The 25,878-nt window shown below is 47.3% G+C and overlaps 1 protein-coding gene across 2 annotated transcripts; it reads left to right on the top strand.

The window, feature by feature from the left end:
* Nucleotides 1–94: 94 nt before the first annotated feature.
* Nucleotides 95–25,546, top strand: tmem8b (transmembrane protein 8B). 2 transcript variants are annotated; one of them, XM_031895012.1, is made up of 13 exons: nucleotides 95–352; nucleotides 3,607–3,796; nucleotides 3,981–4,188; nucleotides 4,512–4,645; nucleotides 4,822–5,093; nucleotides 5,388–5,737; nucleotides 7,076–7,172; nucleotides 7,451–7,574; nucleotides 7,731–7,873; nucleotides 8,980–9,158; nucleotides 9,351–9,497; nucleotides 22,392–22,508; nucleotides 23,905–25,546. In XM_031895012.1, the coding sequence occupies exons 1-13, from the start codon at nucleotides 274–276 to the stop codon at nucleotides 24,238–24,240; spliced, it is 2,376 nt and encodes a 791-aa protein (XP_031750872.1). In that variant the 5' UTR covers nucleotides 95–273; the 3' UTR covers nucleotides 24,241–25,546. The 2 variants fall into 2 exon arrangements, with proteins under 2 accessions (XP_031750872.1, XP_031750873.1); XM_031895013.1 differs by lacking the exons at nucleotides 95–352; nucleotides 3,607–3,796; nucleotides 3,981–4,188; nucleotides 4,822–5,093 and having other exon boundaries at nucleotides 4,557–4,645.
* Nucleotides 25,547–25,878: the final 332 nt, after the last annotated feature.

The raw sequence follows: 25,878 nt of genomic DNA, 5'->3' as shown, positions 1-25,878 counted from the left end.
CATGCTTTGGGTGGTTACTCTCTATGTGTGTATAGATCAGTGGATGAAGTATTTCCCAGCATGCCCTGGGCAGGGACTGTTTGTGTCCCAGACTACTCATCCATACCTGAGGCAATGCCATCAGCTGGCAGCTTCCTGTGATCGACAGCGACCCCATCCAATCCCCTGGCGGCGTTCCCTTGCGTCCCTCCCCCCCGCCAATAGGAGCCGCTCGGTTGCAGGCAGCGGTGGGACAGAGGCAGGAAGTGGCGGGCAGTAGCCCATTGTGCAGGGATGAGAGCGGAGCGGCGGGGAGGGGGAGGTGCCGGGTACCTGGGACAGCTCCTGGTGCTGCTGGCCGCCGGCCTGGCTGGTGAGTGTGGGATGGGGGAGCTCTCCTTTCCCCTGTGGTGCTGAACCCCCCCCCCCCCCCCCGCCTTCCATTCACTGCCTGCCCCTCCCCCAGCATCCCTGTCTCACTAACCTGTATATATATATATGTGTGTGTGTGTGTCAGTATATACCTGTATATATATATATGTGTGTGTGTGTCAGTATATACCTGTATATATATATATATGTGTGTGTGTGTGTCAGTATATACCTGTATATATGTGTGTGTGTGTCAGTATATACCTGTATATATATATATATATGTGTGTGTGTGTCAGTATATACCTGTATATATGTGTGTGTGTCAGTATATACCTGTATATATGTGTGTGTGTCAGTATATACCTGTGTATATATATATATGTGTGTGTCAGTATATACCTGTATATATGTGTGTGTCAGTATATACCTGTATATATGTGTGTGTGTCAGTATATACCTGTATATATGTGTGTGTGTCAGTATATACCTGTATATATATATATATGTGTGTGTGTCAGTATATACCTGTATATATATATGTGTGTGTCAGTATATACCTGTGTATATATATATATATATGTGTGTGTGTGTGTGTCAGTATATACCTGTATATATGTGTGTGTGTGTCAGTATATACCTGTATATATATATATGTGTGTGTGTCAGTATATACCTGTATATATATGTGTGTGTCAGTATATACCTGTATATATATATATATATGTGTGTGTGTGTGTCAGTATATACCTGTATATATGTGTGTGTGTGTCAGTATATACCTGTATATATATATATGTGTGTGTGTCAGTATATACCTGTATATATATGTGTGTGTCAGTATATACCTGTATATATGTGTGTGTGTCAGTATATACCTGTGTATATATATATATGTGTGTGTCAGTATATACCTGTATATATGTGTGTGTCAGTATATACCTGTATATATGTGTGTGTGTCAGTATATACCTGTATATATATGTGTGTGTCAGTATATACCTGTATATATGTGTGTGTGTGTGTGTCAGTATATACCTGTATATATATGTGTGTGTGTGTGTCAGTATATACCTGTATATATATGTGTGTGTGTGTCAGTATATACCTGTATATATGTGTGTGTGTCAGTATATACCTGTATATATGTGTGTGTCAGTATATACCTGTATATATGTGTGTGTGTCAGTATATACCTGTATATATGTGTGTGTCAGTATATACCTGTATATATGTGTGTGTCAGTATATACCTGTATATATGTGTGTGTGTCAGTATATACCTGTATATATGTGTGTGTCAGTATATACCTGTATATATGTGTGTGTGTCAGTATATACCTGTATATATGTGTGTGTGTCAGTATATACCTGTATATATGTGTGTGTGTCAGTATATACCTGTATATATGTGTGTGTCAGTATATACCTGTATATGTGTGTGTGTCAGTATATACCTGTATATATGTGTGTGTGTCAGTATATACCTGTATATATGTGTGTGTCAGTATATACCTGTATATATGTGTGTGTCAGTATATACCTGTATATATGTGTGTGTGTCAGTATATACCTGTATATATATGTGTGTGTCAGTATATACCTGTATATATGTGTGTGTGTCAGTATATACCTGTATATATGTGTGTGTCAGTATATACCTGTATATATGTGTGTGTCAGTATATACCTGTATATATGTGTGTGTCAGTATATACCTGTATATATGTGTGTGTGTCAGTATATACCTGTATATATGTGTGTGTGTCAGTATATACCTGTATATATATGTGTGTGTCAGTATATACCTGTATATATATGTGTGTGTCAGTATATACCTGTATATATGTGTGTGTGTCAGTATATACCTGTATATATGTGTGTGTGTCAGTATATACCTGTATATATATGTGTGTGTCAGTATATACCTGTATATATGTGTGTGTGTGTGTGTCAGTATATACCTGTATATATGTGTGTGTGTGTGTGTCAGTATATACCTGTATATATGTGTGTGTGTGTGTGTCAGTATATACCTGTATATATGTGTGTGTGTGTGTGTGTGTCAGTATATACCTGTATATATGTGTGTGTGTGTGTGTCAGTATATACCTGTATATATGTGTGTGTGTGTGTGTGTCAGTATATACCTGTATATATGTGTGTGTGTGTGTCAGTATATACCTGTATATATGTGTGTGTGTGTCAGTATATACCTGTATATATGTGTGTGTCAGTATATACCTGTATATATATGTGTGTGTGTCAGTATATACCTGTATATATATGTGTGTGTGTCAGTATATACCTGTATATATATGTGTGTGTCAGTATATACCTGTATATATGTGTGTGTCAGTATATACCTGTATATATGTGTGTGTCAGTATATACCTGTATATATGTGTCTGTCAGTATATAGCTGTGTACAATTCCTCATGGCTCCACTCAAAGCCCACACTGGATGGTGTGATGGATGGGGGTTCCAGTAACACAATGCATGATGCCACTATATATATATATATACACACACACACACACAGAGAGCAGGGCCAAGAGGATTTTACCACTCCGCCATGCAGGGGGAGAAGATTCCCTGAAGGGGGTAACTACAGCTACCAGGGAGTTTAGGCTCCATTTTGTTGTTATTGGCCCCTCTCCTCTGAGTCCTCCCATTCAGCAGAACTGGGTTCAGGGATATTTCCCCATCCCACGAGTGCAGTAGTGTCTGTGCCAGCTGTACCCTCTCACTCACCTGGTTATACTGAGCTCTAGTGGCCCTGCTTCTAACTTAATGCTAAATCTGGCACATAAAGGCCAAAAGTAAAGCTTTGGGGGCCCAAGCCCAACTGCTGTAAAGGTGATGTATCTGCACGAGTCCAGTCAGCCCCCACAGATTGTGTGTCCTGGTTACAGAGCCCACAGAAAGAGACGCAGAACGGGCTGTGGGTAGGTGGGCATCATGTTTATTAGCAACACTGAGTGCCCGCCAGTGCCAGTGCTGTGCTCCTGCTCTCCTTTGCTATACTATATAGCCCCCACAGAGGCCACTTGCCAGCATTATGGGCTGGTAGCCAGGAGTCTGATGAGTCTGTGATGATCCAGTATGTGCTACATGGGGGTTAGTGTAAGGCCGGTAGGTCGGCAGTGGGATGGGGAATTTATGGCTTCCTGTATGATCCTGCCTTGTGTTTGATACAAGAACAGATCTCTGCCCTGGGCCCCTCACAGCAGTCTGTGTTTCCTTCTCCCTGCAGATGGTCTCTTTGTCACCGATTACTTCACTCGCACCCCACGGAAGCTGAATCCCTTCCGCTCGGTCGGCAGCGTGGAGCTTTTCCATTTCCACATCCCAGAGGACACAGTGATTGCTGTGTGGAACCTTATAACCTTTAAGGAACAGGGGGGCACCTTCGGAGACAACTGCCCTGACCGCACCATCACTGTGTAAGTACACCCTAGGCAGGGGGGCAGGTATCTTCTGAATAGGCTTTGCTTAGCAATCAACTGAGGTATGGAGGCTGGGAAATACTGTATAGACAAATCTATATGTGATATCGGCAAATCTGCTGAACCCCTGAATATTATTCATAACCCTCGCCCAATGAATTCTCCTGGTTCTTCTCTGCAGGTATTTCCGAGCAGGGGCTCCCCCAGTTATCAATCCCTTGGGTGCTCACTTCCCCCGAGATACAGCAGTTCCTGGAACGTTCACCCTCACTCTGACGTGGACCCTGCCAAACCGGACCACTGGGGTGTTCAATGTGACCAGCCCACTTCCTGGTGACTGGTTCCTAGCGGCTCACCTTCCAAAGGATGATGGGAAAATTACTATCAAGGTAACTTTATAGCCATGGGGTGGAACAGTACAGAAATTGCAGCCCCAACATCTATTGTTTTGCTAAAGGAGTCTGTCATTTCCTGCTCACACTCATTCAGCCAGTGGGGGGTGGGGTGGGGTGGGGGGGGTGTGTGTGTGTGATGCTTGGCGCGGGCATTTGTCTTGGTGCCCGGGAGTGCATCTTTGCACCTGGAGGTTTGGCGGCGTTGGCACAGTGTTGCCTCCAGTGTGCAAGAGCAGTTTTGTGGCGCCAAGGTAGCCGTGGTAGTTGTGCCACTGTCTCAGTGTAAGTAACGCCCCCTGTTGCTGGTTGTATTGCAGGGGTTACACGATGAGTGCCAGTATCTGTTCCAGCCCCAGCTTATTGTGCAGCGAGCTGTCGGTGTGCCGGTGCTGTACCCTGGATACGTGACTGAGCAGATGCTTCCAGTGCACAATCGCTCGGCACTGTACAAGTATGTGCTGAACTCACTCACGGTTAAGATCTCTCTGTGCCTTAGGCTGTCTCTTACTAAAACTTTAACTTATATTTTTGATGGTCTCTTGCACTCTACCTGCACTCTACTAACACTCGCACCCTTGCCTGTCTCTCTCACCCCCTGTCTCTTATACCCACTGCTTTCTGCCCTAGGGTGTTTGTACCTCAGTTCACCTCTGGGCTGCGAATCCACCTCCTGGGCTGCCGAACTGGGACACACTTGGGAGAAACTTGCCCCCTTCTGCTAAGACTTCGTGCCAAGGCTCCCCCTCTGCATAACTCTTCCAGCCAGGACTGCCCCCTACCCTCTGGTTGCCAATTGCTTATGCCACTGCCCCTCTGGCAGCACTGGTATTACATATTGGTAGAGAGAACTGGTGTCCCAGGCACTGCCATCTACTTCCAGCTTACGGCACATCTGCATGGTGAGTCCCATTTGTTGGTACTGTACTGGTGCGGTGCCAGGGTACCTGGCCTATCTGTCTATTTATCTATAAACAATATTGCATGCTGGGAGCACAGAATCCTCTTTGAAGCATCTATGCTACTAGTAATGAGATATAGATCTATACAGGGCTGCTGCACTGTGCCTAGGTGCCAGCCATATGCCAAGGTGCCAATTATATTTATACAGGATTTCATGCTAGGGCTGCCGCTAATTTCTCTCATGTGATGCCGGGTCTGTCTCTAATCTCTTCCATGTCATTCTCTTGTTACAGACTGCTCCCGCCCTGGGCTTACTCGAATTGCTGGGCCCAGCTCCACTCTGAACATGCCCCAGTCGTTTGGCACTGCTGGTGGTCTGGCATCAATGGAAGGGCTTCCCTCACCAGGAGTCTCTCTCTTGGCTAGCAATGTGTCCTGGGCTGATGCCGCATCCCTCCTGCCCTCCTGCTGGCCAATCCGACCCACACTGAGAAATGAACTGGACACTTTTTCTGTCCACTTTTACATATTCTTTGGCCCTAATGTATCAGTACCCCCAGACCGGCCCGCGGTGTTCAGCATTAATCTTCTACCTGTGCTGGACAGTGGGGGAGTCCTGAATCTGGAGATCCGACTAAACACAGTAAGTAGGAATATGGGGAGAGCTTTGTGAGTTTGAAATGGGTCTTTAATGGGTGCTGTAGGTAGGCAGTTAGCACTGTGAAGGGGCATTTAGTGCGGTAAGTGCATGGCCAGTTTGTCCTGTAATTGAATGGCCAATTAAAGCTGTGGGTGAGTAGGCAGTTAGCACTATAAATACATGGGTAGTTAGTGCTGTGGGTAGGCAGTTAGCTCTGTGAATGTAGCTAGAGCTGTTAGTGAGTAGACATTTAGCACTATGAATAAGTAGGTAGTTAGCGCTGTATTTTGGCAAGAAGTGCCATGATTGAGGGAGTGGGCAGTTAGAGCCATGATTGAATGAGTGGGAAATTAGTGACATGATTGAGTAAGCTGAAATTTAGTGGCATAATTAAGTAAATGGGCAGTTAGTGCTATGAGTGGGAGAAGGGGAGATATGTCAGTAAGGAGCAAATGGTATGAATACCAAGTAAAATATAAATAGATGTCCCCAGCACTGTACAATAAATGGGTCTATACACTGAACATACCCATAATCAATACAGGTAGTAATAGGGCCCTGTTCAATAGAGCTTACAATGTAACCATAATTAGATTATAATAATACAATTCATGGCATTGAAGTGATGTTTGTGGGATTGGAAGCCAAGAATGAAGCTCTAGTTAATAGGGCCCGGTGCTCAGGGAATCAGAATTCTTCCAGAAACAGGAAATACAAAATTCACCGGCACACATATGCAAGTACCGCAGGGGAAACCCCTGTAAGTGTATTTGTGGAAGTGGGGTAGGATCAGGGCATTGGCCCAATTGGCTAGGTTAATGTTATTATCCCTACTCAGGTCATTATCCTGCCCCCAAGGCGGCATCACTTCTGCAGTACCGAGGCTGAACAGGGGAGGCAGGTAACTGATGGCTGCTGTTTTGAGTAGAGCCGCAGCCTATCAGTATCAGCCATAGCCTGTCAGTGTCAGCCTATCAGTTTCAGCCAGCAGCCTATCAGTTTCAGCCAGCAGCCTATCGGTATCAGCCATAGCCTGTCAGTGTCAGCTGTCAGCCTATTGGTATCAGCCAGCAGCATATTAGTTTCCGCTATAGCCTGTTAGTGTCAGTTTCAGTTTCAGCCATAGCCCGTCAGCTGCCCGCCTGTCAGTATCTGCTGTATCCCATCAGTATAGGCTGGTAAGAAGTCAGTTACATAATGTTTGCATTTATCTGGGTTAGTGAAACCAGAACAACTGTATCACTGACAGTGTGGAGGTTCTTCAGTGTTATTTAGGGTGCTGATTCTCTTATACGTACCCCAGGGAATTGCCTCTCACTCTGCCTTTTGTCTCCTTCTCAGTCCTCGGCCCAGGGAGAAAATCTCACAGTGTTTGGCTGTTTGAACCATGGGGTCCCTCTGATCTCTGGGGATAACGCAACCATCAGCTGCCACACAGGTCAGTCCTGTGAATGCAGTGCTCCAGTACTTCCCTCCCATCTGCACTTTGTGTTGGTACTTCCCTCCCTCCCATCTGCCCAGTCCTGCCCTCCCACCTGCAAGCTATGTTGGTATTACCCTCTCCCCTGCTTGTTGTGCCACCTGTAAGCTATGTTGGTATTACCCTCTCCCCTGCTTGTTGTGCCAGTCCTGGCCTTCCACTGGCAGGTTTTTCTCTCTCAGTAACTGTCTTTTCTATTCCTGTCTTGGGGCTTTTTCTGTCCTTGCTCTGCACAGAATCTCTGTCTGGCTTCTCCGTCTCTGTGAATATGGCAGATCCGGTCAGTCGGCTGCGAATCCCATACCCACAAACAGGCACATGGTACCTTAGCCTGCGCTCCCTATGTGCCTCTGAACATGGGTGAGGCCCATTACATACATTTCATCCTATTCTGTACTACTATGCACCCATCTGCACACAGCCAATACAATTTAGTGCCTGTGACATATACACACTGGTCAGGTAACTGCACTGCTCTGTATGGGATACGTATTTACTGTATTGTGCTTGTGTCAGGTGGCGGCCGTGCAGTAACGTCAGTGCTGAGTTGTACCTGCGCACTTTCCTGTCTCCCTGTATCAATGAGTGTGGGACATACGGACAATGTAAGCTCCTCCGAACCAACAACTACCTGTATGCGGCCTGTGAATGCAGAGCTGGTAAGTGACCAATGGCTGCATCTGGATGTTATTAGAGATACAAGCAATGAAGTATATGCAAAGGTAAAGGCAATGATGGAACTGTACCAGATGGAAGAGATGCATGAGTTATATGTGCCGGCAGTGCTGGGAGGGAAATATAGCATATGTGTGACTTGTAGGAGATTTACATTGATGACGATGGTGCTGGCAGAATTCATCACAGCCCAATGTCCGTATAAGCCAGTTGTATGGCAACCACCATCATGCAACGTAAGGAGTTACTGCACAGGGGATCAACACAATGTACTGGGCATTTGCCTTGGCTTTATTGCCATGTCCAGGAAGCTATGAATTAGATACAGGCAGTGTTGGCCATGTCTGTAATGGAGGGAATACAGGAATGTGTATGAGGTGTATAAAGTGCAAGTGATGGAGAATATGTAGGAAACACAGGTCATGTTAGAGGAGTGGGTAATGGAGAAAATACTTGGGGTGTATGAGATATAGGAGATGCAAGTGATGGAAGTTATGGAGGATATGCTGGTAATGCTGGAGGAGTGAGTAATGGAGAAGATACTGAGGGTGTATGAGATGTAGGAAGTGCAAGTGATGGAAGGTAAGTATGAGACAGGAGCCGAGGGTTATGTTAGGGAGTGAGTAATGGGGAAGATACTGAGGGTGTATGAGATGTAGGAGATGCAAGTGATGGAAGGTATAGAGGATATGCTGGTAATGCTGGAGGAGTGAGTAATGGAGAAGATACTGAGGGTGTATGAGATGTAGGAGGTGCAAGTGATGGAAGGTAAGTATGAGACAGGAGCCGAGGGTTATGTTAGGGAGTGAGTAATGGGGAAGATACTGAGGGTGTATGAGATGTAGGAGGTGCAAGTGATGGAAGGTAAGTATGAGACAGGAGACACTGCTGGAGGAGACACTGAGGATGTGTAAAATGATATAATGGAAGATATATTAGAATTCCTGCTGAGAATGCTTGTGATAATGATGGTGTAAGTGATGTAGGGTGCAGTGTGAACATTAATAGTGGTGTTTGGAGTTTCACGTGAATCCTTGGTATGATTGTAGCGTAACATGTGCACTTGAGGAATCACCCTGCTCTCTTGTAGGCTGGAGCGGCTGGGGCTGCACGGATAACGCTCAGGCATTCACCTATGGCTTCCAACTGCTCTCCACCTTACTCCTGTGCCTCAGCAACCTCATGTTCCTTCCACCCGTCCTCATCGCTCTGCGCAGCCACTATCTGCTCGAGGCCTCCGTCTACATCTTCACCATGTTCTTCTCTACAGTAAGTGTAGCTGCCAGGCATAATGATATATATATTCTTACTGATTGTCTTATTATTACCAACGAGAGGGCTGGGCCTGGAGGCAACGAGGTGCTTATTCTGCCTGGCAGAGAGCTGTCTCTTCTGGCTATAAAGTGCCAGGGGGATTCATGGTGATGGGGCCCATCCACTAATGTGTATCTTTCTGGGCAGTTCTATCACGCCTGCGACCAGCCCGGCATCGTTGTCTTCTGTATCATGGAATATGATGTGCTGCAGTTCTGCGACTTCCTCGGCTCCCTCATGTCTGTGTGGGTGACGGTTATCAGCATGGCCCGGCTCCAGCCAATCATCAAACAGGTTAGTGAGACCAGCCACGGAAGAGCCAATGGTTAAGCAGACACAGTGGTAAGGTGAGGGACTAATAACTGAGACAAAGGGCCAGCACCCCAATCTTGTGTGAGGAATAAGTACTGGGGCCTGTAAGGGTTCCTGACCGCAAATCCTAAAACAAGTCAGCCGTGGGAGCTCTCCTGCCGGGACAAAGGCGTGCACGGGAACAAGGACGACACGACCAGGATGGAAGTTCAAACTTGTTCAGTTTATTCTTACGTGATTATAGCTTATATACCCTTTTTGAGTACATGCAGATACAAAGGAATCATTTCCAAAAAATAGAGTAGAACCTCATTATCCACAAGGACGTTCTTCAAGGACGGCCAAGACAGGACATAAATTTTACATAGAGTACACAGATAAGAAAAAGTTACTTTTTGAAGGTTCACATCCTGTAAAATGCAAGCTATGCAAAAGTACTAATTGGGAAAAACAATTATTATGGGATGTTCAAGCCTTGCTGTCTGCTATTACAAAATGGAGGTACATTTGTAAAATGGAGTATGATATGCTAAGCATCAAAGTATCAAAGTATCAAAATACATGCATATATGAATATATGATTATATGAATATGAGAACATAGGATATTATATCAAACCTTACAATCCCTCCTTTTATCACGAAGTGATAACATATTGAAGATGAAATCTATGGAGGGAGAATTTTAGATACCCTCCCTTTTATCACGAAGTGATAACAATTAAAGTTAATCATTACAACGTGAACAACACATGCGGATTAATGAAGGCACACATTGGATGATAATTAGACAGATGATAATAATAATGACAACCTCGATAACAGTCTTGACCCAACCGCTAATGTCTGGGAGCCAGCTAGTGAGCCAGTCCCACCAACCTTGGTCTTTATGTTGGGTACTGTTGTTAACCAAACCGTGAAGTATGTCAAGCTTTTGGTTAATGGCTTGAAAAGCAAATAATTAATCGCCATTTTGTAATACTGCTTTTCTAATGTCTCCTAAGTCAGTCAATAGATTTGCAATTGCAGTGCTGGTAGCGTTAATGCTCTTAACTATGATGCAAGCAATTTTATTAATTTGTTTATCCTGATATACAGTCAATCCTGGTATTCCTACCAATGAGAATCCTAGCGCTATTAGTTCAGACTTAGCCATTAAGTGTAAGTCTGACTCGCAATCTTCAGGTAGTTGTTCATAATCTGTGCCTCTCTTAGGGCGTTGGGCCTGGGTGGTCTGTCTAGGGTGGGTTGTGATTACATGACATAGTTGTAGTGATGTTGGTGCATTGATAGGTCAGCCTACTGCACACTGAGTGCGGGTCACTACTCTTAGTCAAACGTGCCTAAATGCACTAATGCATTAATGTTACAAGTCATGTTATAGCGTATGTCACTTGCAGTTACATTGTAGGTAATTATGGAAGCAAAATTTTGATGTGCAATATAAACATATATGAGGACATGTGTTTCAGTATCAGAACCTTGCACTTCAGAGTCATTATTTGTAGCATGAAGAATGTCAGTAAGCATAGTAGTGGGAGTAGCAACAGCTACAAAACAAGTCTCAATCAGTTCAGTTGTACTAGTGACATCCTTTAGGCACATGTAACTAGTGTTAAGAACAACCCGTGCCATGTATTCCCACAAATTGTCATCACGTATGTTACGTATGTTTATCTACTGTTATGTTCCTGTTGGGCGGTCCAGAGACTGTCCACACAATCAAGGTAGCTCCTCAGGGTGATATGCACCCATGGTGCTGAGGAAAATGATAAAGTAGACAAATCCTGCTAAAGCAAGAATTTTGCTGAGGACAATGATGAGGTAGATTTCTCAGACTCGACCGCTGTTTCCTGGGGTGAGGGTTGGGTAGGTCACAAGGGGGGTTGCCGTCGTCATCTGAGGATGGGGTATCCTGTGGAGTAATCCTCCAGGGGGCCCTCTTGCGTGTATCCATTGATTGCTGTCAGATGTCAGGATTGCGGTTCTGGTGATTGACTATCACGGTCGTGGGATCTACGTATGGGGTGGTTCCACCTTCCTTTGAATGGAGTCTCCGCATGAATATGATATCTCCTGGTCGATATGAATGTGTAGCTTCCTGTCAATGAATAGGAAAAGAGAAAGAAACATCACCATAGTGACCATTCAAAACTTTATCAATTCAGTTACATATTGTTCCCGTATCTGATCCAAATTGCCTGGTATAATGACCAAGGGAGTCCTTGTCCACGGAGTGGGAAAAGGCTTACCCATTAAAATTTCTCACTTACTATGACTTTCCTTTTTACATGACACATTTCAGTGATTTACTTGCTGTGACTTTCCTTTTTATATGACACCATGAACTACATAATGAACAGTGGTGCTGCATGTTTCTGGAGACCTATAATCCCTCCTTTTGACCAGAGACCATTGTCGTCGATGGTCAACATATTATCCTGCCAGTATATTATATCTGCAGGTGTGGCATATAATTGTAGCTCATATAAGAGCAAATCATGTGGCAGAGATGGCAGCACTCATAAGGCAGTAATATCAGGCGGGGGCTTATCGGGCGGGGGGTCGGAAGGATGGGCAGCCACTGGCGGTAGAGTGCCCACGGCACTTAACTACCATTAAGGTGTGTGGAAGCATAAGGGTTTGTAACAACTCTTCTATATAAGTAGCATGCGCAATAGGCTTACCATCAGCACTTGTGAAATATAGAAAGTTGTAGGATAGAATAAGGTATTAGCAATAGAAGACTCAACAGCTACCGTGTAAGCTGCTAGCACCCACAGGCAGGCAGGCATGCCTTGCACAGTGGACAGTAGCACCTCAGAGAAGTATGCTATGGGTCTTTAACTGTTTCCGTAAATCTGGGCTAAGCCTGCAACCATGGTCTTACAATTTCCTGCAGTACAACACAAAGGCAGATTATAGTTAGGCAGACTGAGTATAGGTGCAGATGCCAATACCCCCAGTAAAGCTTTAAATGCATTTGTGCCAGTTTCAGTCCATTGCAAATTGTCAGATTCAGAGTCTGTAAGTATGCTCCTTAAAGGAAAAAGAAAGGTAAAGTCACTTGGGGGTGCCAAAATGTTAGGCACCCCCAAGTGACTTTAACCGCCTACCTTTTACCCCGGGCTGGTGCCGCTGTCAGGAGAAAATAGCACCAGCCCGGGGTAGCTGCCGGCGCTTCCTCCTTCCGGCTTCCCTGCGCGCGCATGCGCAGTAGAGTGAAAAGCCGAACTTAAACATTTAAGTCGGCTTTTTCGCTCTACTGTGCATGCCCGGCCACCGGCAGTTTAGGAAGTGGAAGGCGGAAGGAGGAAGTGCTGCGCTCCAGGTACCCCGGGCTGGTGCTATTTTCTCCGAACAGGGGCACCAGCCCGGGGTACAAGGTAAGCGGTTAAAGTCACTTGGGGGTGCTTAACATTTTGGCACCCCCAAGTGACTTTGCCTTTCCTTCCCCTTTAAGACGCTTTCAAAATATGAACAGTCTGGAATCCATTGTCTGCAAAAACCAACCGTGCCCAAGAATGTGAGCAATTGTTCCTTAGTTTGTGGCTTTCTATGGCTGAGATTGCCTGAATTCTCTGTTGGTTTATTAGTCTATGCCCCTGTGATAGCAAGAAACCCAAGTACTGTACAGATGGTTTGCAATACTGCACCTTTTTAATTATACCTTGTGCCCCTCCTCACACAGGTAATTCAGCAGTGAAATAGTGTCTTTTTCACAACTTTCTTGGTCTGCACTACATAACCACAAATCATCAACATATTGCAGGGGAGTTGACCCTGACTGATATCCCCAGCCCTTTAGAGATTCACGGAGTACATACCCATAAATCACGCTGTTAGCGGCGTACTTCATTGCTAATTGCGCAAAGGTGATTGACGCCGATCGCACGTGAAGGCAAACAAGGGCCTTATCTTCTCACTTACTGATATAGAATGGTATGCATTCCCTAAATTTATGACACTGTAGTATGTTGAGTCTGAAGGTGTAGAGGTAAGTAAGGGGTTAATGTCTGTTACAACGTGTACCATCGGGTGCATGAGTCTGTTGATACCAGGGATACTGTTTTTGATAAGCAGGTGTGTGGGTCTTTAAGAATGCTTTGTAGGGGGTACAAGACACACATCCTACATTGATTTTGGAAAATAGCCCACACGGCAGGTTAATTTGACCTAATGGACAAATGTCCGTACACTAATATAATTGTGCCATATGACCTCTAATATTCTCTGAAACCTTCTTGTTTACAGGCTAATACAACTGCCATAGACTGTCTATTAAACCATAATCCTTCCATTTCTACATGCATTAACCCTGACACATATGTCTAAGATAAATAAGGCATGAGGCTATGTATTAGAGGAATGTATCAGAACTGTGTAATACAGAAAAGGATATAAGTTATTATTGCACGGATGCAAGTGTTCCTTCCAGAACTGGGATCTTTTGTAGTGGGAGGTGTAGTTCCAAACAAATTTCTTTAGTATCATTTAGTCCTCGGGCTGCAGTTCCCTCAGTGAAGGTTGGATCTGGAACAAAAAGAGAATCCCTGGCCATGCACTTTAGTTAGTTCACAAATTAATTGAGATACAAAATTAGTTAAAACATCAGAGTGTAATTGCAGCTGTTGGGGAAAGTAACACCTTAATCTGGGAGCTGACTGAAACAAAATTTTGAAGGCGACAGTTTACAGCCCCTTCTTAGTCGGTATCTAACACTGAACAGAGCTACCGGCAATTTGCCAATAAATTTCTGACTCGGTTTTGTTCATCTTGCTCACACTCTAACATCCCTTCCTTAGGGTGGCAAGCACACTCCACGGGTGAGTATCCGCTGGAAATAGCATTTTCCCAAATCTTTATTATACTTTTCCCTAAATTTTCTTGTCCCATAGGGAAATGGACATTAAGCCGGTAACACAGAATGTCCGGAACACTGGGCATTACACGTTTCCTACCCAGGTAAACTTCAGGATACCCCCCTTCCGTGATACTAGCTAGTCGCCACCCCCCTTCTGTAATCCCAAACAGAAGTCCACATACGCAATTATTACACGACATATCTTCCCTGTACACTGTACTAGGTTAACCCACCAAAGCTAAGATATTCCACACACAATCCAGTGTAATTACCCCCACTCCAGCATGCACAGTGCTCAGCTGGAAAGTAGCTATTAACCCCTCTAATGCCTGCACATAAGAATCCTGTTACTGACCTTCACAGGCACAACTTCAGACGGACGGTTAACAGAGACCAATTACAGGGAGACACAAGAATACATAGAAACAAGAAACATAAATCAGGCCATAAATACCAATGTGCAGGTTCAGTTAATAGACTGCAGGCAACAGGAACCTGTCTTTGCTGGCTGCCAGGAAGCCACTTTCGACTACGGACTAATTCACAATAGGATATGGGGATGACACGGTAAAGAAACTAAAATCTAAGTTCCACCGTGTCCCGGAGGTGATCAGTCTCCGTCCCTTCCGTGTCAACTGTCCGGAACCCTTATATTTGGCTTAAAGACAGACAAAACCTGCAGTCTCACATTGAGCTTAAATTTTTTTAAAGACATAATCAGTCCTCACGGTATTTATTCCTGTTCAAATTAGTTCAGCAAAGCGTGTGGGTGCGCACCAAAGAATCATACTGATACCAGGTTCAGTATTCCTTGCAAGTTTATCATGAATGTGTAGTGATAATTTCTTAGAAATTTTATTTCATTTATTTTCAACTCCTTATAATGAAACTTAATTGCAACAATTCCGTAAAAGCAAAAACCTTATTAGCTCAGTCAGAGGTATTCCTTAATGTTGCAATAAATTTTACATGACCGGTTTAAAAATATAACATTTACTTCTAAAGACAATAACAAAGACACAACACAGACAAACAGTAATTCATCCAAGAGTATCGCAACAAGAAACTCATGCCTACCTAATGCCCCTCCTTTAGAGGCTTTGAGCTTACCAAAAACTCCTTATTACCTTTGGCTACTTCCCCCGATTAACTCTTACCGTTAATGTCCAAAAATCAAAAGTATAAGCACCCTTGGCAAAGCAAAGTCGTTAGGGCTGAACTGAGATCAAGGTCCCAACAATACCCACAACGACATGCGATCACTCTTAATGCCCTGGGTGTTTATATGAACATTTATATATTTTACAGTACAATATTGGCAGATAGAGAAAAATAAGAAAATCCCTTAAGGAGGCTCCCAGTGAAATATAAACAAACCAACTTGAGCGGCCAAACTCCTGCTACCGCAGCAGGCAATAAATCTCATAAATCTTGCGTTACCAAAACGCAAATAAAACCTTGCACTACCAAAGTGCAACTAAAACCTTGCGTTACCAAAGTGCAACTAAAACCTTGCACTACCAAAGTGCAACTAAAACCTTGCACTACCAAAGTGCAACTAAAACCTTGCACTACCAAAGTGCAACTAAAACCTTGCGTTACCAAAACGCAACTAAAACCTTGCACTACCAAAGTGCAACTAAAACCTTGCGTTACCAAAACGCAACTAAAACCTTGCACTACCAAAGTGCAACTAAAACCTTGCGTTACCAAAACGCAAACAGAACCCTGTGCTACCGCAGCACAACTAAATTAACCTTTTATATGCAGACTTCAATGGAATGCTGCAAAAACAAGGACATGGCGGTGCCGCAGCCGGACAGAGTAAGACTCAAAATGAATAGAGTTATACTCACTTGTCCAGCTGGCGACACCCCACTCCTGGTACCATAACTGTAAGGGTTCCTGACTGCAAATCCTAAAACAAGTCAGCCGTGGGAGCTCTCCTGCCGGGACAAAGGCGTGCACGGGAACAAGGACGACACGACCAGGATGGAAGTTCAAACTTGTTCAGTTTATTCTTACGTGATTATAGCTTATATACCCTTTTTGAGTACATGCAGATACAAAGGAATCATTTCCAAAAAATAGAGTAGAACCTCATTTTCCACAAGGACGTTCTTCAAGGACGGCCAAGACAGGACATAAATTTTACATAGAGTACACAGATAAGAAAAAGTTACTTTTTGAAGGTTCACATCCTGTAAAATGCAAGCTATGCAAAAGTACTAATTGGGAAAAACAATTATTATGGGATGTTCAAGCCTTGCTGTCTGCTATTACAAAATGGAGGTACATTTGTAAAATGGAGTATGATATGATGGTTTTATGCGTAACAGATCTTGCCAGACTAATTTAGTTGCCTTTTATGAGGAGGTGAGTAGGAACCTTGATGCTGGAATGGCAGTTGATGTCATCTACTTGGACTTTGCTAAAGCGTTTGATACAGTACCTCACAGAAGGTTAATGATCAAATTAAGGAATATTGGCCTAGAACATAATATTTGTAATTGGATAGAGAACTGGCTGAAGGATAGAGTACAAAGAGTGGTGGTAAATGGAATATTTTCTAATTGGACCAGTGTGGTTAGTGGGTACCGCAGGGGTCAGTCCTTGGTCCTTTGCTGTTTAACTTGTTTATTAATGACCTGGAGGGGGGCATAGACAGTATTGTTTCTATTTTTGCTGATGACACTAAATTGGGCAAAACTATAAGTTCCATGCAGGATGTGCCGCTTTGCAGAGAGATTTGACAAAATTAGATAACTGGGCAGCAAACTGGAAAATGAGGTTCAATGTTGATAAGTGCAAAGTTATGCATTTTGGTAGAAATAATATAAACGCAAACTATCTACTGAATGGTAGTGTGTTGGGGGTATCCTTAATGGAGAAGGATCTAGGGGTTTTTGTTGATAACAAGTTGTCTAATTCCAGGCAGTGTCATTCTGTGGCTACTAAAGCAAATAAAGTGCTGTCTTGTATAAAAAAGGGCATTGACTCAAGGGATGAGAACATAATTTTGCCCCTTTATAGGTCCCTGGTAAGGCCTCACCTTGAGTATGCAGTGCAGTTTTGGGCTCCAGTCCTTAAGAAGGATATTAATGAGCTGGAGAGAGTGCAGAGACGTGCAACTAAACTGGTTAAGGGGATGGAAGATTTAAACTATGAGGTTAGACTGTCGAGGTTGGGGTTGTTTTCTCTGGAAAAGAGGCGCTTGCGAGGGGACATGATTACTCTGTACAAGTACATTAGAGGGGATTATAGGCAGTTGGGGGATGTTCTTTTTTCCCATAAAAACAATCAACGCACCAGAGGTCACCCCTTTAGATTAGAGGAAAGGAGTTTCCATTTGAAGCAGCGTAGGTGGTTTTTCACGGTGAGGGCAGTGAGGGGGTTGGGGAATACCCTGCCGGGGGATGTTGGGTAGGTGGTTTTTCACGGTGAGGGCAGTGAGGGGGTTGGGGAATGCCCTAGTGATGGGGTAATGGCAGATTCTGTTAATGCCTTTAAGAGGGGCCTGGATGAGTTCTTGATCAATCAGAATATCCAAGGCTATTGTGATACTAATATCTACAGTTAGTACTAGTGGTTGTATTTATAGTTTATGTATGTGAGTGTATAGATTGGTAGGTGTGGGTTAGATGTGCTGGATTTACTTGGATGGGTTGAACTTGATGGACACAGGTCTTTTTTCAACCCTATGTAACTATGTAACTATGTAACTATATGCTAAGCATCAAAGTATCAAAGTATCAAAATACATGCATATATGAATATATGATTATATGAATATGAGAACATAGGATATTATATCAAACCTTACAGGGCCCCCTGAGGAACATTAGAAGTGGCCAGGACCAGTCCAACCCAGGAATGATTGGGGCCAGGGAACAAGGAGAGGTTGCCATACTGATTAGGGCCAGTCTCCATGATCCCCATACAGAGACATTTCATGCTGCAATGGCCAATAATGATGTGCGTAATTGATTTGTGTTGGGGCTTAATCTGGATCCACTATAAGAGAAATGAGACCCCTCATATCGCTCCATGCACAGTATGGCTGATGCGCTGTGCTTCTCCCTCCCATCTTGGATGGGGCATCTATAGAGAACTGGATAGAGAACTGGCTGAAGGATAGAGTACAAAGAGTGGGGGTAAATGGAACATTTTCTAATTGGACCAGTGTGGTTAGTGGAGTACCGCAGGGGTCAGTCCTTGGGCCTTTGCTTTTTAACTTGTTTATTAATGACCTGGGGGGGGGCATAGACAGTACTGTTTCTATTTTTGCTGATGACACTAAATTGTGCAAAACTATAAGTTCCATGCAGGATGTGCCGCTTTGCAGAGCGATTTGACTGGAAAACTGGGCAGCAAACTGGGAAATGAGGTTCAATGTTGATAAGTGCAAAGTTATGCATTTTGGTAGGAATAATATAAACGCGAACTATCTACTGAATGGGAGTGAGTTGGGGGGATCCTTAATGGAGAAGGATCTGGGGGTTTTTGTAGATAACAAGTTGTCTAATTCCAGGCAGTGTCATTCTGTGGCTACTAAAGCAAATAAAGTGCTGTCTTGTATAAACAGGGCATTGACTCAAGGGATGAGAACATAATTTTGCCCCTTTATAGGTCCCTGGTAAGGCCTCACCTTGAGTATGGGGGGCAGTAACAGTGAGTATGGGGGGCAGTAACAGTGAGTATGGGGGGCAGTAACAGTGAGTATGGGGGGCAGTAACAGTGAGTATGGGGGGCAGTAACAGTGAGTATGGGGGGGGCAGTAACAGTGAGTATGGGGGGCAGTAACAGTGAGTATGGGGGGCAGTAACAGTGAGTATGGGGGGCAGTAACAGTGAGTATGGGGGGCAGTAACAGTGAGTATGGGGGGGGCAGTAACAGTGAGTATGGGGGGCAGTAACAGTGAGTATGGGGGGCAGTAACAGTGAGTATGGGGGGCAGTAACAGTGAGTATGGGGGGCAGTAACAGTGAGTATGGGGGGGCAGTAACAGTGAGTATGGGGGGCAGTTTTGGGCTCCAGTCCTTAAGAAGGATATTAATGAGCTGGAGAGAGTGCAGAGACTGCAACTAAACTGGTTAAGGGGATGGAAGGGTTAAACTATGAGGTGAGACTGTCAGGGTTGGGGTTGTTTTCTCTGGAAAAGAGGCGCTTGCGAGGGGACATGATTACTCTGTACAAGTACATTAGGGGGGATTATAGGCAGTTGGGGGATGTTCTTTTTTCCCATAAAAACAATCAGCGCACCAGAGGCCCCCCCTTTAGATTAGAGGAACGGAGCTTCCATTTGAAGCAGCGTAGGGGGTTCCTCACGGTGAGGGCAGTGAGGGGGTTGGGGAATGCCCTGCCGGGGGATGTTGGGTAGGGGGTTCCTCACGGTGAGGGCAGTGAGGGGGTTGGGGAATGCCCTGCCGGGGGTGTTGGGCAGGGGGTTCCTCACGGTGAGGGCAGTGAGGGGGTTGGGGAATGCCCTGCCGGGGGTGTTGGGCAGGGGGTTCCTCACGGTGAGGGCAGTGAGTAGGTTGGGGAATGCCCTGCCGGGGGTGTTGGGTAGGGGGTTCCTCACGGTGAGGGCAGTGAGGGGGTTGGGGAATGCCCTGCCGGGGGATGTTGGGTAGGGGGTTCCTCACGGTGAGGGCAGTGAGGGGGTTGGGGAATGCCCTGCCGGGGGATGTTGGGTAGGGGGTTCCTCACGGTGAGGGCAGTGAGGGGGTTGGGGAATGCCCTGCCGGGGGTGTTGGGTAGGGGGTTCCTCACGGTGAGGGCAGTGAGTAGGTTGGGGAATGCCCTGCCGGGGGTGTTGGGTAGGGGGTTCCTCACGGTGAGGGCAGTGAGGGGGTTGGGGAATGCCCTGCCGGGGGATGTTGGGTAGGGGGTTCCTCACGGTGAGGGCAGTGAGGGGGTTGGGGAATGCCCTGCCGGGGGATGTTGGGTAGGGGGTTCCTCACGGTGAGGGCAGTGAGGGGGTTGGGGAATGCCCTGCCGGGGGATGTTGGGTAAGGGGTTCCTCACGGTGAGGGCAGTGAGGGGGTTGGGGAATGCCCTGCCGGGGGATGTTGGGTAGGGGGTTCCTCACGGTGAGGGCAGTGAGGGGGTTGGGGAATGCCCTGCCGGGGGATGTTGGGTAGGGGGTTCCTCACGGTGAGGGCAGTGAGGGGGTTGGGGAATGCCCTGCCGGGGGTGTTGGGCAGGGGGTTCCTCACGGTGAGGGCAGTGAGTAGGTTGGGGAATGCCCTGCCGGGGGTGTTGGGTAGGGGGTTCCTCACGGTGAGGGCAGTGAGGGGGTTGGGGAATGCCCTGCCGGGGGATGTTGGGTAGGGGGTTCCTCACGGTGAGGGCAGTGAGTAGGTTGGGGAATGCCCTGCCGGGGGTGTTGGGTAGGGGGTTCCTCACGGTGAGGGCAGTGAGGGGGTTGGGGAATGCCCTGCCGGGGGATGTTGGGTAGGGGGTTCCTCACGGTGAGGGCAGTGAGGGGGTTGGGGAATGCCCTGCCGGGGGATGTTGGGTAGGGGGTTCCTCACGGTGAGGGCAGTGAGGGGGTTGGGGAATGCCCTGCCGGGGGATGTTGGGTAGGGGGTTCCTCACGGTGAGGGCAGTGAGGGGGTTGGGGAATGCCCTGCCGGGGGATGTTGGGTAGGGGGTTCCTCACGGTGAGGGCAGTGAGGGGGTTGGGGAATGCCCTGCCGGGGGATGTTGGGTAGGGGGTTCCTCACGGTGAGGGCAGTGAGGGGGTTGGGGAATGCCCTGCCGGGGGATGTTGGGTAGGGGGTTCCTCACGGTGAGGGCAGTGAGGGGGTTGGGGAATGCCCTGCCGGGGGATGTTGGGTAGGGGGTTCCTCACGGTGAGGGCAGTGAGGGGGTTGGGGAATGCCCTGCCGGGGGATGTTGGGTAGGGGGTTCCTCACGGTGAGGGCAGTGAGGGGGTTGGGGAATGCCCTGCCGGGGGATGTTGGGTAGGGGGTTCCTCACGGTGAGGGCAGTGAGTAGGTTGGGGAATGCCCTGCTGGGGGATGTTGGGTAGGGGGTTCCTCACGGTGAGGGCAGTGAGGGGGTTGGGGAATGCCCTGCCGGGGGATGTTGGGTAGGGGGTTCCTCACGGTGAGGGCAGTGAGGGGGTTGGGGAATGCCCTGCCGGGGGATGTTGGGTAGGGGGTTCCTCACGGTGAGGGCAGTGAGGGGGTTGAGGAATGCCCTGCCGGGGGGTGTTGGGTAGGGGGTTCCTCACAGTGAGGGCAGTGAGGGGGTTGGGGAATGCCCTGCCGGGGGATGTTGGGTAGGGGGTTCCTCACGGTGAGGGCAGTGAGGGGGTTGGGGAATGCCCTGCCGGGGGGTGTTGGGTAAGGGGTTCCTCACGGTGAGGGCAGTGAGGGGGTTGGGGAATGCCCTGCCTGTGGATGTTGGGTAGTGGGTTCCTCACGGTGAGGGCAGTGAGGGGGTTGGGGAATGCCCTGCCGGGGGATGTTGGGTAGGGTGTTCCTCACGGTGAGGGCAGTGAGGGGGTTGGGGAATGCCCTACCGGGGGATGTTGGGTAGGGGGTTCCTCACGGTGAGGGCAGTGAGGGGGTTGGGGAATGCCCTGCCGGGGGATGTTGGGTAGGGGGTTCCTCACGGTGAGGGCAGTGAGGGGGTTGGGGAATGCCCTGCCGGGGGATGTTGGGTAGGGGGTTCCTCACGGTGAGGGCAGTGAGGTTGGGGAATGCCCCTAGAGATGGGGTAATGGCAGATTCTGTTAATGCCTATAAGAGGGGCCTGGATGAGTTCTTGATCAATCAGAATACCCAAGGCTATTGTGATACTAATACCTACAGTTAGTACTAGTGGGTGTATATATAGTTTATGTATGTGAGTGTATAGATTGGTAGGTGTGGGTGCTGGGTTTACTCGGATGGGTTGAACTTGATGGACACTGGTCTTTTTTCAACCCTATGTAAATATGTAACTATATTGTATTTGCTTGCAGTTCTGCTGTACATTCGCCTTTATTTCCCTCCAATCACAGGTGCTGTACCTACTGGGCGCAATGCTTCTCTCCATGGCGCTGCAGTTGGATCGACATGGCCTCTGGAACCTTCTCGGGCCCAGTTTGTTTGCTGTGGGCATCATGGCGGTTGCCTGGGTAAGACTGGCAGAGACAAGTGTTACTGAGTGACTCGGAACTCACCCAACATTCTGGTCCAAAATACAACTGAATGTTGTGCCCCAGATAATAAATCCCCCGTACGAGCTCAGAATACAACTGAATGGTGCTCACCCAGATAATAAATCCCCCGTACGAGCTCAGAATACAACTGAACGGTGTGCCCCAGATAATAAATCCCCCGTACGAGCTCAGAATACAACTGAACGGTGCGCACCCAGATAATAAATCCCCCGTACTAGCTCAGAATACAACTGAATGGTGTGCCCCCAGATAATAAATCCCCCGTACGAGCTCAGAATACAACTGAATGGTGTGCCCCCAGATAATAAATCCCCCGTACGAGCTCAGAATACAACTGAATGGTGCGCACCCAGATAATAAATCCCCCGTACGAGCTCAGAATACAACTGAATGGTGCGCACCCAGATAATAAATCCCCCGTACGAGCTCAGAATACAACTGAATGGTGCGCACCCAGATAATAAATCCCCCGTACGAGCTCAGAATACAACTGAATGGTGCGCACCCAGATAATAAATCCCCCGTACGAGCTCAGAACACAACTAAACGGTGCGCACCCAGATAATAAATCCCCCATATGAGAACATTAGGTCCCATTTGACTCTTCCTTTGCTTGGCATGAGGTTAGTCACATTTTGCCCAGTCAGTAGTAATTACCCATGAATCACTCTCAGCAGTGCGTTGTCTCTTTTGCCAACACACAAGCAGCTTCTCCCAGTAATGAAGCAACACCCTGGGTGTGAGTGCCCCCGTTAGTACTGGGCACAGGGAGGCTGCCACTGGGGTGCTTAGAAGGCACTGGGCTCCACACCAGGATCCCTTTAGGAACCTCAAACCTTCAGGCAGTCAGGCTGAATATAAATGAATATGGAGTCATGCCAGGGCCCCCCTTGTTCCACCAGGGCCAACAGAAGCCACTGGAACTCTTCTCAAATATTCTGCTTCAATGTGTCTGATGCAAATATAAGTAGATTTGGTTGTTGTGGTAAATTCCCTGTGCAACCCTGTACCCCCTATACCCCCCCTTTCCCTAGTGTCTTTTGAGAGGGACTGCACAACTCATACCCGTAGGGCCGCAACCCCACAAGTCCCGTTTCTCCTCTGCCCCGTGCTGCGATTCAGCCAATCCCCTGGGAGAGACACTGAACGTGCTGGGGGTGCCCAGGGGCATGGAAAGTACAGGAGGGTTCCTGTGGGAAACAGCTTGTGTTCTCTAAGGTTGGGGGGGCATCTAAGGGACCAGGGCTCTCCGGTCTATGCCCAGTACTAGTTAGTGCCAACTCTAGCCCTCAGCTGGTTGTGTGCCACAGAGTGATCTCTCTAACATTCCTCTCTTTGTTATGATTGGCAGACCTTCCGGACAATCCGCCGGCGACACTGTTACCCCCCAACCTGGAAGCGCTGGCTCTTTTACCTCTGTCCGGGGACCCTCATTGCCAGTTCTGCCGTCGCTCTCTACGCCTTTGTGGAGACAGAGGAAAACTATTTCTACATCCACAGCATTTGGCACATGCTTATTGCCGGCAGCGTCGGCTTCCTCCTGCCCCCGCGTGCCAAGCCGGATGGGAGGGTGGCGCCACTGAGCCGCAGGAAGGGCTGTGGCTACCAGCTCTGTGTCAATGAGCAGGAGGAACTGGGCTTGGTAGATCCCGGGTCTGTTTCTATAAACAGCATCTGTACCAGTTGACAGAGAAGACAAGGCCATTGGGCGGGGACATGTCTGTGGGACCAGTGGATACGGCCCAAAGGGACAGAACACTGCTGCCTCCTCACTGCAACCTGCTCACTAATCCTGCCGTCCCACTGCCACTTGGTACTGGGGATGGAACGGGCAACAACTGGCAGTGATCCCCTGGGCTACACTGGGTTCCTTCCCAAGCAAATGGATTCTTACTCTAATGCCAAATGATCAGATCGTTGCTCTAATGCAGAAATACCTCTTTATGGCACGGCCCGCGGGCCTGCTCACTTTGTCCTTTCTGTTTGTGTTTATAAGGGATCCGTGCAAAATGTCGTCCACTAAGTGGGATTTATGGGCCGACACCCAGAGCCGCTGCCTCAGGACTTAGCAGGACAGACAGGGACAAGGGGGGGCAATGTTTTATCTGCTATTGGGGGGTGGGGGGGGACAAACAGGGACAACGTGCTTGGGAGGTCTGAGAATACTGCCGGCTCTTTATAGGGAATGATAGAGCGCCAGTGGAACTTATGGGGTACCTGTAGGTTTGGGCCCGAGAGGGCACAGTGGAACTTATGGGGTACCTGTAGGTTTGGGCCCGAGAGGGCACAGGGGAACTTATGGGGTACCTGTAGGTTTGGGCATGAGAGGGCACAGTGGAACTTATGGGGTACCTGTAGGTTTGGGCATGAGAGGGCACAGTGGAACTTATGGGGTACCTGTAGGTTTGGGCCCGAGAGGGCACAGTGGAACTTATGGGGTACCTGTAGGTTTGGGCATGAGAGGGTGACCTGTACATGACAGGGTGCCAGCTGAAGATTGTGGGTGCTGGGTGAAAGGGCACCCAAACAACTAATGGCTGGGGCAGAAAATGACCCTGATATAGAGGGGCAGGGGGTACAGAGAGTGGGAATGTAGCGGTGAGTTACGAGGTTAAGAGGTAAAGGCCCCAGACTGGGCCACGTTTAGCTGATAGAGGGACCCGGGTAGGATTCATCTAGTTCCACATATGGGTTGGGCTGAACCAGTGGGAATGGGTCATGTGCTTCTTCTCTACTGTCCCATTAGCTTCCAGTTTTACTTCTTCCTTCCCCCCCCCACTCCCCTGTCAGGGGCCACAGAGAGACAGAACCTTCCCAGCACATCCCAGTTTGGCCCAGTACGGCCCAGGCTTCCACCCTCTCACCCTGCCTCATCCCTGAATGTACCACGGACTCTGTGTCGGTTTCTGAGGGTTTATCAGTATTTTTTGCTCATGTGAATTGAATGAAAACTTCCAAGATTAAACCAAAAATGTAATTTCTAAATGAAAAAATAGATTTCTTGCAGTTCCTTATACAGAGCTCTGAGCAATGGCGCCCACTGCTGGCAAACTGACATCATAACACCCTTCCAGCTGATTGAAATACAAGGGCTCATTTACTTACATAGGTGCTATATTGGTCCTAGGAACCGAAACTGTTCTAGGAACCATTCTGATTGGCTCAATGGGCCCAACACCTGCCTGAAACTGTCCTAGGAACCATTCTGATTGGCTCAATGGGCCCAACACCTGCCTGAAACTGTCCTAGGAACCATTCTGATTGGCTCAATGGGCCCAACACCTGCCTGAAACTGTCCTAGGAACCATTCTGATTGGCTCAATGG

Source organism: Xenopus tropicalis, chromosome 1 (genome assembly GCF_000004195.4).
Source record: "Xenopus tropicalis strain Nigerian chromosome 1, UCB_Xtro_10.0, whole genome shotgun sequence".
NCBI lineage: Eukaryota > Metazoa > Chordata > Amphibia > Anura > Pipidae > Xenopus > Xenopus tropicalis.
The sequence above is the reverse complement of the archived record's forward strand: the minus strand, read 5'-3'. Positions and strand labels throughout refer to the sequence as shown.

Excerpts from the sequence above, each read along its gene's own strand:
- tmem8b (XM_031895012.1), top strand. The coding sequence starts at position 274 with ATGAGAGCGGAGCGGCGGGGAGGGGGAGGTGCCGGGTACCTGGGACAG. Across the intron at positions 353-3,606 it reads GCTGGCCGCCGGCCTGGCTG|ATGGTCTCTTTGTCACCGAT; the intron begins GTGAGTGTGGGA and ends TTCTCCCTGCAG. Across the intron at positions 9,159-9,350 it reads TCACCATGTTCTTCTCTACA|TTCTATCACGCCTGCGACCA; the intron begins GTAAGTGTAGCT and ends CTTTCTGGGCAG.